Source organism: Passer domesticus, chromosome 8 (genome assembly GCF_036417665.1).
Source record: "Passer domesticus isolate bPasDom1 chromosome 8, bPasDom1.hap1, whole genome shotgun sequence".
Lineage (NCBI taxonomy): Eukaryota > Metazoa > Chordata > Aves > Passeriformes > Passeridae > Passer > Passer domesticus.
Window position 1 is genome coordinate 44,310,803 of NC_087481.1, and position 12,168 is coordinate 44,322,970.

A 12,168-nucleotide genomic window follows, 5' to 3' on the forward strand; every position below is an offset into this window, starting at 1 on the left:
ATTGGAAGATTCAGGCACAATCCTATTATGTGATAAGGAAACCAGGGTGGATAGAGACAGCACAGAGATAAGAGGGTCATGAAAACTAACGGAGCAATTTGGATCTGAGAAAGTGGATGCACTATTAACCAGATGCACTCAGCCTCACTGGATTGCCAGATGAGGCTTGTCCTTGTCAAAATACAATAAATTGGCCGCTTCAGCTTTCTCCACATTTAAGGTTCTGGCATGAACCTCTTCAGACAAATATAGATTGATGGCTGAAGTATACACAGGAATGACACAGGACCAGGATGATGCTGAAATATCATTAAAATTGATGATTTTGCCTTGTTCGTCTGTCATCCTCAGTACAGCATGGCAGTGCATCTGGAGACCTGACATTATCACAGAACAATGTAGAGCCTTTTGGGAAGGGAAATGCTAGAGCTGGAAAAAAGGCATGTGCAGACATGCAAAACATCCAGGAACAGCTTTTGATCCTGCTGGTAAAGAGCTGTGTTGTAATTCCAGGTGTCTGACAGGAATGAAATCCAGCTCAGGCTATTGCGTGCACTTGCTTACAGAACCAGTAACCTACAGCTGGGCTGTGGAAACAAAGGGTCAGGCACTGTCCAAGTCTCCTTAAAAGGTAAGGTGTGGCAACCCAAGGCAAATGCAACTTCGAGTTACTAGCCCAGAAATTAAGAATTTAGGTTATTAGAGTAGAATTAAAAGAACTGGCTCTTCTTCCTTTCGGCTTTTTACAGGCTTTAAAGATGACAGAATATTCAGTTGGAGCTGCATAGTAGGAATGATCAACCAGAGAAAATCTTTACCATTATCCAGCAGCTGGAATGTGCTGGTAAGAACAGTACCAGAATAAGGAATTTGCATTTTTTGAGTCTGGCCATTTGTAGCACCTGAAATAAGAACAGCAGCATATGTAAGAATATGCGGGTTTGAAATGGTGCAGGGTCAGCCATGTAGTTGGCATCTCTAAGGAGTCTCCTATGGAAATTATGGAAGTCTCCAGAGCTATCAGTTCTTATTATCAGGCTTCACAAAATGTGGACTAGCACTACATGAAAAGGTTGTTCAGTAGAATTAAAATTATCCTGGGGCATAGGAAGCCTCAGACTTCAAAGTTTCTAGTTATTTGCACATCATACTTTAGTTTTTTCTTTTAATGAAAAAAACTACAAGGCTTTCAGAATTTTTCATTATGAAGGAACCTCAAAAGTAATGATACTTGAGCACAATACTTATACAAAGATGATAAAGAGGAAAGATAAAATAATGCTCAATATCTTACTTCCTGATAAAGAAGCAGAGAGCAAGGTTTGATTTATATTTTCCTAGTTAAAAAAATTCTTCAGACTTAATCTGCTATATTATTATTTTGAGGTCAACACTGTCAGTCCAAAATGCTCTTAAGGGTTATCAAGACAAGCAAGGATTGGATTGGATCCCTGCAGCCAATCCATATATTGAGCACAGGGTGGAAGCTTTTCCTACAGATCTTTTCTTCACAAGCACAGAAAATACCACCAAAAACAAAACAAACCCAAAACAAAATAACAACAACATCAACCAATAAAAAAATAAAAAAAAATCCCAAAGCAAAAAAAAAAAAAAAAAAAAACAAAAAAAACACCCAAAAAAAAACCAACCCACAAAAATGTCAGTTATATTCATTAGATATCCAAAAGATAGTGCTCTGAATGGAAAGCACTTTGATTAGGACTGACTTGTAAACATGCACAGAGTGGTCCACCATATGAGTCTAATGGATCAGCATTCAAATGCACATCATGAACGGATGGTTCCTGTAGAAGAGACTAATGCAGCATTTTGGTCACCTTGTACTGGCACTCATTCAAAGCAGGTGCTTGATAAACCAAGACTGCAAGTCGACCAAAATGAACTGGCTTCTAAAAAACCTGGGACACAGAAAAGGAGGAGACAATCCCTTCTTCTCTTTTCCAAGAATACATGAGGGCATGCAATGCCAGCTTTGCCCTTGGTGACCAATCTCACATGTTTGGTACTGTTTCTGAGATGCAACATCCATAACTTTAACATGAGGACATGGGGCACTGCCAAGCTGACTATGTCAATATGTAATTCAGGTTTGAACTCCATTTTATACTCTCATGTTATTTTTTTCTAATTTTGTCAGCTTTTCTGAGTCCAAAGTGGCCAAGTCCCACCTAGAACCAGAGCTGCTATTCTGAACCCATTCCTGATCTGATTTTAAAGCACAAAGATTAAATTCCTTGGCCTTTAGGAGAAATCAAACCTGGCATCAAACCCTTTCACTGTCTAGTTTCCAAAACTACCTGCTACAGCAAGGAAAACAACAGTAGTGGAGATATTTGTGTGTTTTTACAGATCAAGTTATCCACTGACTAAATCTGGATTAAACTTCAGAACAGAATTTCAAAATTAATCAGGGTCATGGTTTGTGCACACACGTGATGGTGCTAAAGTCTTCTGGGGTTTCTCGTCTTATGCAGTTTTGTCTGTGTTTGATCTGGAATAGGAAAATAGGGTCCATTCCAATTTGGAAAGAAACCCAGAACCCAAATTATATGAGTAAACTCACATCATGAGACTGAAATGCCCTTGAATACCCCCTTATCCTTTCTGAGGATGGAAAGTTTGACAGTCAGATGGGACCAGGGAAGAAAGATGTCTCCAGATGGAAAATGATGAAAAGCTGAATTTGGCAATATTATTAAAGTGGACCCCTGGTTTTAATTATAAAGTTATAGAACTTTATAGAAGTGATGGCAAATCCATTACAGAGCTTGAAATTATGTTCAGCTTAGCTGCTATAAGCACTGTTAAGGACCCACTACTCTACAGAAGAATTCACTCTGCTTTTCAGATCTCAGGTTGAGATGGCTTATTCTTGCAGTGACTTATTAATCCACCCAGAAGACTCTCACAGCTCATCTTCCCACCTTTGCAACCAGCCCTCTTTCAAGGGAAATTTTCTTGACTGAAACTGGCTTTGAAAATTATTTTGATCTTTGTGAAACTGTTAGCAGTATGCCAGTGAACTACCTGAGAACATCTATTTAGGATTCATAAATCTTTATAGGGAAACTGTTAATAGAGCCACTATTCTGCCTGCCTTGAGATATTGAGGTGCTGTAATGATTTGATTTGAAACATTATAACCTGCAGCAGAAAACCTTGACAGAAGGGAAATTCATGCTTTAAACACAAGGTATTGCAGTCATGAAGTTACTTTGTGGATTGGCAGAATATGTTCGATTTCAGCAGCTAAAATGGTGGAAACAATCAGGGCTTGAGAGGCCTGAACTTCAGTGTGAAAAATAGTCCACCTGACAATGCTGTCCTGCCTGACTTTAATTAATCTGTCACTACAAACATGACCTAGTTACCACAGTACAAATGTCAGCTTGTAATAGCTTTTCCCTGGAGTCCTCCTGAACTATCATTTGCCATTTACATTTGCTCGTTCAGTGATGAAGAGCAGTTAATGAGCTCCATCTACTGCTGCACGGAGTGAATTGTTCCAGCAGCTCCAGTTCCCCAGCACCTCCCCAGGCTGCACTGGGAGAGGTGTTCCAGGCACTCTGCTGCACCAGCCACTGCCAAGGGCTCTTAGCAGAACATTCACCTCTTGGTATTTCTTTTTCTGTTTTTCTGTCATCAGCTTTACTGTACATGGGTTTTCTTTAATAATAATCTTTTAGGTAATTTCATTTTGAATTACAGGGTGACAACATGCGGCACCTTTTTTTTTAATGTATTTTTCCATGCAAAAAGGCATAACAGTTCTCTTAAAAAAATTAGCACAAAAAACCAAAGAGGCTTACAAAGCAGAAAAATTTACTTAAGTTCCTCTTGCAGTCTTAATAAACAAGGCTACTGTGCTGAACATGGGTACTCAGATCAACAGATGGATGCCCTTCTCTTATGCTTGCCATATTGACTTGAGTATTCAGATGGGATATTTAATTGTTCACGTTTCAAAAGAAATTATCTGATGGTGACTTAAAATGCCTTCTTAGCTTACGAGAGGGTTAATGAATACCTGATCTAAAATATCACCTTCCTTAGTATTTCCCTCTTGATTTAGGTGAAATATTTCAAATACTCTCAAAGTATCACTGGCACCACAGTAAGAAGGCTGCAGGAGATACCTAAAGCATAGGTGAATCAGAACACCAGATAACTGATGAAGAGAAAAGGTAGCAAGTATTAATACCTTTGTATGTCTAAAAAAAGAATAAAATATTTTATCTGATTAAATATCTCAGCATAGGATTTTATTTTCATAATACTTTTCCATTTAGTAAGAAAACAATATCAAAGAATACTTTTCCATTTAGTAAGAAAACAATATCAAACATCTTACTAAGGTAAGAGGTTTTTCTAGTCTGCACAATGCTTAAACAGCTACGTGATGGCTGCTGAATCAGTTAAAAGACCAGGCTTGGAGACATTGCATCAAGGAAGGAGATATTCCTCAGGCTGGCTGCTGCTTTCAGATCCATGGAAAGCAGGGCACGTCCTGCTAAGAGCAAAGCAAAGCACATGAGGATGCATCATCAGCTCCTGTCGGAACCCCCTTCACCTGCCTCGGGTCCCTCTTGCACATCTGCCTCAAGTGGTCTCAAAATACAACATTTCTGAATTGTGAGCCTGATTAGAAAACATTAAAATCAAAATAAGAAACTCAACTTTCAACCAGAAAATGGTTGCCAAAAGGCCAAGGTATTTTCATCAGATATGAACTAATGTAATTTTCATTCCCTCAGCCTCAACTTTGGCTCCTGATCTTAGCACTGAAAGAGACTTCCCCCTCTCTAATTTTCCTCTGAGTTGTAGCATTCAGTGAATTGTTCATGAATGCTCCTTACTCAGGGGAGCCTTTATAACTATCTACAAGGGATTCAGAAGTTTCTAGGGACAGAAAAAATGTTTGAACAGGATAATTCAAATTATCTTCTTTATTCTTCATACACCACACTGGAAATCTGTTGGGAACATCTTTTACAATAAATTCACATTGAAACAGGTTTTATTTTTTAAATTAGCAATTAATGCAGAATTATGCAAAGCAAAATAATGAATAATCTGTCTGTGCAGTCAATTCTTTCATGAAAACATGGAGGACTTCATTGTATAGCACTACTTACAATTAGCACATCAGTGGGAAAGCAGACCTGGTTTCAGCTAGTGCATTGTAAATAAAGATTCTCAGACTTTCAACAGCTTTTAAAAGTACTATTTAAGGTGAACTGTCTCCAAATTAATTGGAAGCTAAAAACCTATAAATGCTTACTTTATGCTTCCAGTAAATGTGAATCCCAAATATAGTGTTAACATGACAGGTAACTTTTTGAAAAGATTCAGGAACAATGTAAACTTCAAATTTAAGAAAAGTACAAAGATTTAATATTTGTCTTCTGTGAATTTTATGGGAGTAAGAATTGGAAAGAGTCCAGTTTTGGAATTGGAAACTGAGAGCCCAGTTTTACATCTCCAAGAAAAAAATGTCATACAGCCAGTTCCTGAATAAAGGGTTTCAGTTAAATATTCAGTAGCAGAATGTTAAATAAAAGATTTTTGGTTTTTTGGTTGCTCATTAACACAGGCAGCCTTAATTTGATTTCTTGAATGTATTTACTTTCATATAAAAGCCAGAATAGCCACAAGGTACCAAGAGCCACTAGACTGCTCTTGAAGCTGCATTGCCCCAAAAATCTTTGCAAAAGGCATTACTAATAACAGCAGAGAAACAAATTTTCAGTAGTCAGCCTTTAGAAAAAAAAAATACTGAGGGGATTTTAGTGACCTAATAATTATCTACCAGTGTGAAATGATTTTTATGTATTTAGATGGGGGCAAGGGCAAATCTGTCTCACACTGGTATTTTCCACTTTCTTCCTTCATGAAATGATGATCTTCACAGGCAGCACCCTGGTGATCAGGTGTGTCCAAGTCTGCCCCTGTTAGGGGAGGTTTTTAATGCATTTGCATGTGTGCAGTGAGACTGATCATCAGAAATAGTGCATAAAAGCACATACACACATTTATACCTATATATCCAAGAGACACATACATTATGGTCAGAAAAAAGGTATAATAATAAGCACCTTTCAACTTCCATCCTTGCAGTGCAGGAGACAGGCTGGTATTATCTGTCAGTGAAGTAACAACTTGGAAAGACTATTATGGTTTTTCATCATCTCTAACCATTCTCTCAGGTGGGTCATCATTTTATCTGTGTAAAACGTCTATCTTATCAAGAGCTATCACACATACAGGGTTGTCTTTTCTATTCAAGAAGTTTTCCACCTTTATGTGAAATTTTTTTAACTGCATGTAGTTCAAGAGGATTTACTAAGCTGAAAATTAAGCATATCAATTTTTTCCTCTACATAGTAGTTACCCAGGCAGTTGTGACTGAGCAGAGTACAGAGTATAAATGTCAGGATAAATTACGATTTTCCATTAAGGATTGGTGAACAACTAAATCCTCACTCAGAGAAATAGATCTCTCTGGATTTAAACCTCTTGGCTCCAGTCCATTTCTGTAGTCTGCCCTGCACTTACTGAGAAAAGCCATTGATGACTATGGGAGTTGTGTCTAAAAATGTACAGGGATCTTAATACATATCTGTGACCTTACAAAGATGAACAGATTATTTGTTTGTGTTGGTAGCTCATGTCTTCAGAACTGTTTCTTGCTACATAGCAAAACCACTTTGATCTGCAATTAAACATTTTCTTATATAATCTGGAAAATGTATGCATAATTGACAAAACTAGAAGGAAGTGAGTACAGAAAGCAGAAAAGGAAAACAACATTTCATTTCATATTTACATTTATTCAATGGAGTTCAGAAATAAGTATAATATAACTCTTATTTACAAAGTTGAGCATTAAATATTAAAAAAAAAGGACTTATCGGCCTTTGATAAGTAGTTTGGGACAGGCATGCTAATACAAAACCTGTTTTGGATGACAGACATTTAAATACAGAAAAGTGAGTTAACAAAATTTTCAGACACACTTGAAAAGGTGGCATGTCCTTTTATATCCCTTTATCCAAATGTAATTTCTCAATCTTTTCGCAATTTCCCCTCCCCTTTCTAAACTTTTATATTATGGAATTAAATATTTATAAATACAAATAATACACCCAATAAAGTACATTAATTATGATGAATGATAATGGGAAAGAGAATCTGGCATAGTTGTCTATGTGGTAAGGATTTTTAACATGGAAGCAGTCAAAGATACAGAAAAGTCTTTTCATTACCGACATTGCTGAACTGCACACACTGTGTTGACTTCTCTCCCTTTTGCTGTCAGTGCTGGTTTGTTTGCTTTTGTTTGAATCGGTCTTGTTCATATTGTCAGGGGCACTGCAACTGTTTGTCACTGCTGCCAGGACTGCGTTCTTCTCTTCTTCATCATCATCATCATCAATAATCTGATAGGGAACACAACAGCAGGTACTTAAGTGCATGTTTCAACACCTGTTTATTTAGAGCCACAGCAAATGGGATTTTTCTTCTGACTCCTCCTATGTCTCACTCCTCGACTTCAAGGACAAGCACTTGCATGCACCAGGCAGCTGCTTTCAGCTCTCAAAGCCTCCATTTATGGGGAAAACATTGACTTAACAACGCTATACAGCAAAAACTTTTGAAGCACTGTCAAGCAAATCTGGATTTGTTCAAATATGGACAAGGAACTTTACTTAAGACAGCAGCAAATCCCTGAAAGGCACAACAGTAAACTGTGCTCTGCTCAGGGCAAATACTGGCACAGGTTAGTGCCCAGGAAGTGTGAAGGCAAAGCCCCAGCCTCGAGATGGAGAGGTGGGGGAGCTGCCAGACCAGCCAGCTGAGCCAGCTGCACCCCAAATCAAGCACCCCAGGATACAAGACACTCTCCTTATGTGCAACTGGCTACCTCATTCTGGTGCTTTGTGATAAAAATCAAGTGACTTTAAAAATAAAGAGGGACAAGCCCCACTCACAGGTGACTAAATACTGAATAGCTTGTGATACTTTCTGTCAAGTCCTGAAACTCATGCTTTAAGTTCAAAGTTATGCTAGGGTTAAGAATATTTTTATGTGCTTCACTGCATCGAGACAGGTCTTTGGAGAATGTTGTATAAGCCTTCTGGTGGGTTTTGTTTCTCTGATTAGAAATGGCTCAGAGCCATAAAGTTCGTGTATTAAATTTTCACCCTTTGAAGTCAGTGGGTTTTCTGAGTCAGAGGACAGAGGATTAGACATCAGCTGCAGCTTCAGCTCTAAAACTTCCTTGGAATTTCTGGGGTATTCAGTTTGGCTTGGGATATTGCAGAGACACCAGCAGAAACAAGCTACAAAGACTGGATCCAATTTTGTATCTAAACCAAACCTTATTATGCATATGTTGAGGAGAGGTCATTTTAATTCAGGTAGGCATACATATAATTTTTTTTTTCTCCTGATAGTTTTATCACTCCCCAAATCAGTAGGTGGCATAAATATAAGACAACTCTAAAAAAATTATTTGTGAAGTGTAGAATGCAGAATCTCTTTCTTCTGACCAACTTGCTTTTTTCCATTTGCATCATGAGAAGAAACAGTTTACACAAGGACAAAGTTTCGAAAGGTTAAGATGCACATCCCCATGTGCAGCCAGACAAAAAGCTCATTTAGGTATACCCCAGCTATTAAAGTCAAAGAAAGCCAATTAAGCCACCTAAGTGGTCTCCATGCTGGTACAGAATTGCTCTTCTGCCCAGGGTGCCTGTGTACAGCACGAGCCTGTCTTCTTCATCTAAAATTACTGACACCCTTGAAAATTAAACTGGAGTCTGGACAATGTCCTCAAATTGCTGTGAATCAGCGAAGCAGAACAAATGGCAGTGGAAAAGGGATTAATGCAGCTTTCCACTTTCAATTAAAAAAAAAAAAGTATATTTTATTTGAGAGATAAACGTAGCTCAACACATTTGTCATCCTAAAAATACAATGACCAAAAAATCCTTGGTCATCCTCCACCTGGCCTCCCACACCTCTGTGAAAGGCTGGGACAAAAAATCTGCCTATAAAGCACTAAGAGGATCAACCCATAAAACTCCAGTCTGAACCTTAAAAAATCCCCAGGGTAGTACTAAAATTCAAACCTCGAGTTTTCACTTGAGGCCTGACTCTGTTATAAATACCTCTCTCTTCTGCTTCAAAAAGTCCAGGCAGCTGAGGGGAGTGCTGAGGATGGCAGAGGAGCTTTTGTCAGCAGTGCCTGGCACTTGAACTGAGGCTCTGGAGTAACAGCCTAATGAATGCACTCAGTACTCCAAAAATTAATGAAATAAAGGAACCTGACAGAAGAATCCCGACTTTTTTCCCCTGCTTTCATTTTTCATTATGACATCTGTACTTCAAAACCATCAGGATTTAGGGCATTGCTCAGTTTAAGAGTCTATTTTTCTCTCAGGTAGGGCTGGCTATCAGTTGTTCAGAATTAGTTTTATTTCAGAGCACGAAAGGACATTGTGTACGTGCCACTTCTCCTTTCTCACAACTGCATGTGAGTGATTCCCAGGAGGCTGATGTGTTATGAGGCTGTTCTTGACTCCTTTCAGCTCCCCAAGGGGCAGTTCTCACTTAAGCAGAAAATAACATAAGCAGTGCATATGTACAGGATTCTATCTGCAGTGCAACAGGGCAGGGCTCTTGCAAAAGTGCTGTATCACATAGCTGGGAAAGGAGGGAGCTAATCTAGAGAACCATACCGGCTAATTTATAAAAAACTGCAGTCTTATAGAGTGGGTTTATCATGGGACTTTTCCAGATTGTTACGAAGAACCGAGCATGATGAAAGACTGAGCTGGTTTACACTGTATCAGAAAAAAGAAATTGTGTTTTGAGTGTTCAGCTGTGGCTCCAGTTTTAAATGTCATACTAGGTTTTTTCTGGATGCCAGCTGTCAATGAGGAAATGGCAGCTGGCACTAAGGAGAGCTCTATTCAGATACCAAATCAGTACCATCCAGGAAAGATGCTGTACATCACCCAAAAAGCACTGGCTATGACACCCGATACTGGGGCTGCTGTTTACACTAAGTGAAGTGTTTGCTGACATCCAAGAGCCAACAGAATTGAGGAAAGTTGTCACTTTCATTGGATAATAAAGCTGCTCAAGCTTAAAAATATTTCAGCCCAGAGTGTTGCACACCTGGATCTTATGTGGTGCTCATAAAGACTGCATGAGGCTTGCACAGAAATACCACAGGCGCTGAACATCACACTTACAAAATGATTTGCAGTTTTCAAACTGTTCTCTGCTCTGCCTTAACGGTGGAGTTTTAGGTAAAAGACAGAGGAAACCCAAGGAATATTTCTGTGCTTTATAAGAGGGCACAATTAATGCCTTTGTACAAAAGAGAAGAAAGGAGAGGCAACCTCTCCTTTGAAGCAGCCTGTTGTTCTGGAGCTGATGTGAACGGCACATGCTGCCTGACCTCCCTTGCAGCAGGTGGTTCCTCTGCTTTTGCCATTAGCTTTGAAGGTGTCTCTGTGGGTCCTGGTTCACATGATGTGAAACATTGCAAGAGAATGGATATGATGAGCTCTTTCACCAGTTTATGTTCTAAACTGGAGATCTCAGGGGTTTCAGAAGGGTTTGATATGCCAGTGCCCAACTTCTTCAAAGAGCAAAGTGGGAGGCAAGTGAGTACAACCAATTCCTGTACAAGAGAGAGGGTGACATTTCCATTTCACCTCCTACATTTATTTACATAATTCTGAGTGCAAATTTTCTATCAGCTCACATATGGGAATAACAAACTGGGATGTGAGATTTCCAATTAACCTGTGTCCACAAGAGAATTTGATAATGAGGACAACACATTTGCAGTGACGATACTCGCACATAAATTGCTAAGTAGCTGCTAGACAGAGACATGAGATTTTAGCTGGTATTTTTGCCCTTGTGATGTTTTTGTTTTTACAACAAGAAATGAGAAATACAAGTCAGGTGTGCTCTCCATGACACCCAGATCAGTAAGTGGTGCTTGCCCTTGGCTACAGTAGGAAAAAGACATGACAAGAATTTTCCTTATTCTATAAAGTTACAAGCTGATCTAGGACCAAAAAACTGTTCCTTCTCTTATACCCCTATCTTTATGTGGGCAAGAAGTGCATTTGGCTTGCTGCTCACTCCTGATGCTCAGCAGAAGGTGGGAAACAGCCTGAAGTGAAAGACTATTTCTTTTGCTCCTTAAATTCATCACAAAACTTTCCTTTCTCATTTTACAGCAGTACCTCCACATACTTCCATGCACATTTTTGAAGTCTACAAGTTCCCATGTCTATCCCATCTGCAAGCATGAGTACCTGCTCCAGATGAAAGAGAATCTGACAGAGGCAGGTGAAGGCTAGGACAGCATAAGTGCCCTTCACAGATCCAAAGATGCTTAATCATCCGAGCACTGAAACACTTTACTTTCTTACCAGAACCTCCAAGCAGCTTTTTTTTCTGTACACTATGAGCAAAATGACAACCACTTACTACACAAGATGGATATGCTCACAGGGAATTGTCACTGATGTTACCTTGCCAATAAAAATTACTTATAGGCTTTCTACTCAAATCCTCACTTGAAATGAGTGTTTGCCCATTTGCAGACAATCCCCGACAGACGTTATCTCATAAAACCCACCAGGGTGGCTCAGTTTTGTGTCCATTTTGCAGTCTTTCTACACACACCCAAACCCAACAACAGCTTTTAACATATTCTGGTCCATTTGCAGAACCTGTCTTTCATCCAAACAGCCAAAATCTCACATTAATTGATGAACTATCTAGACATAATCCCCCCCACCCACGTATTGCCTGATCTTCAAAAGGTTTTGAAGCTCCTGCACTTGAGCTCAATATCCTGTTGCTTGAGTATATTGAGGAGCTTTGTTTAGACATTTGTGATGCTCTGTTCTAATTTGGCTTAAACAGCTAACAATCTATCTGCTTCTGGACATTTATCCCTACAGCACTCCACCAAACTTCTTTCTGCCTTTTTTTTTTCCTTCCTGTTATTCTCATTTTCCATCTTTTATTTTTTTCTATTAATCCAGAAATTTCATAAGCTGCTTAAAGTTTTCTTTATCATGCATATTAGGTTCAGTTCCCTAATTA

General features: G+C 38.9%; 1 protein-coding gene across 6 annotated transcripts in view; it reads right to left on the reverse strand.

The window, feature by feature from the left end:
• Positions 1-6,833: 6,833 nt before the first annotated feature.
• Positions 6,834-12,168, reverse strand: part of LOC135306658 (gamma-aminobutyric acid receptor subunit pi-like) — a 47,585-nt gene continuing 42,250 nt past the window's right edge. For all 6 annotated transcript variants that reach the window (XM_064430969.1, XM_064430970.1, XM_064430971.1 and 3 more), the window contains one exon: positions 6,834-7,463. In XM_064430969.1, the coding sequence (XP_064287039.1) occupies positions 7,149-7,463 (315 nt within the window). In that variant the 3' untranslated portion in view covers positions 6,834-7,148. The remainder of the gene's footprint in view (positions 7,464-12,168) is intronic.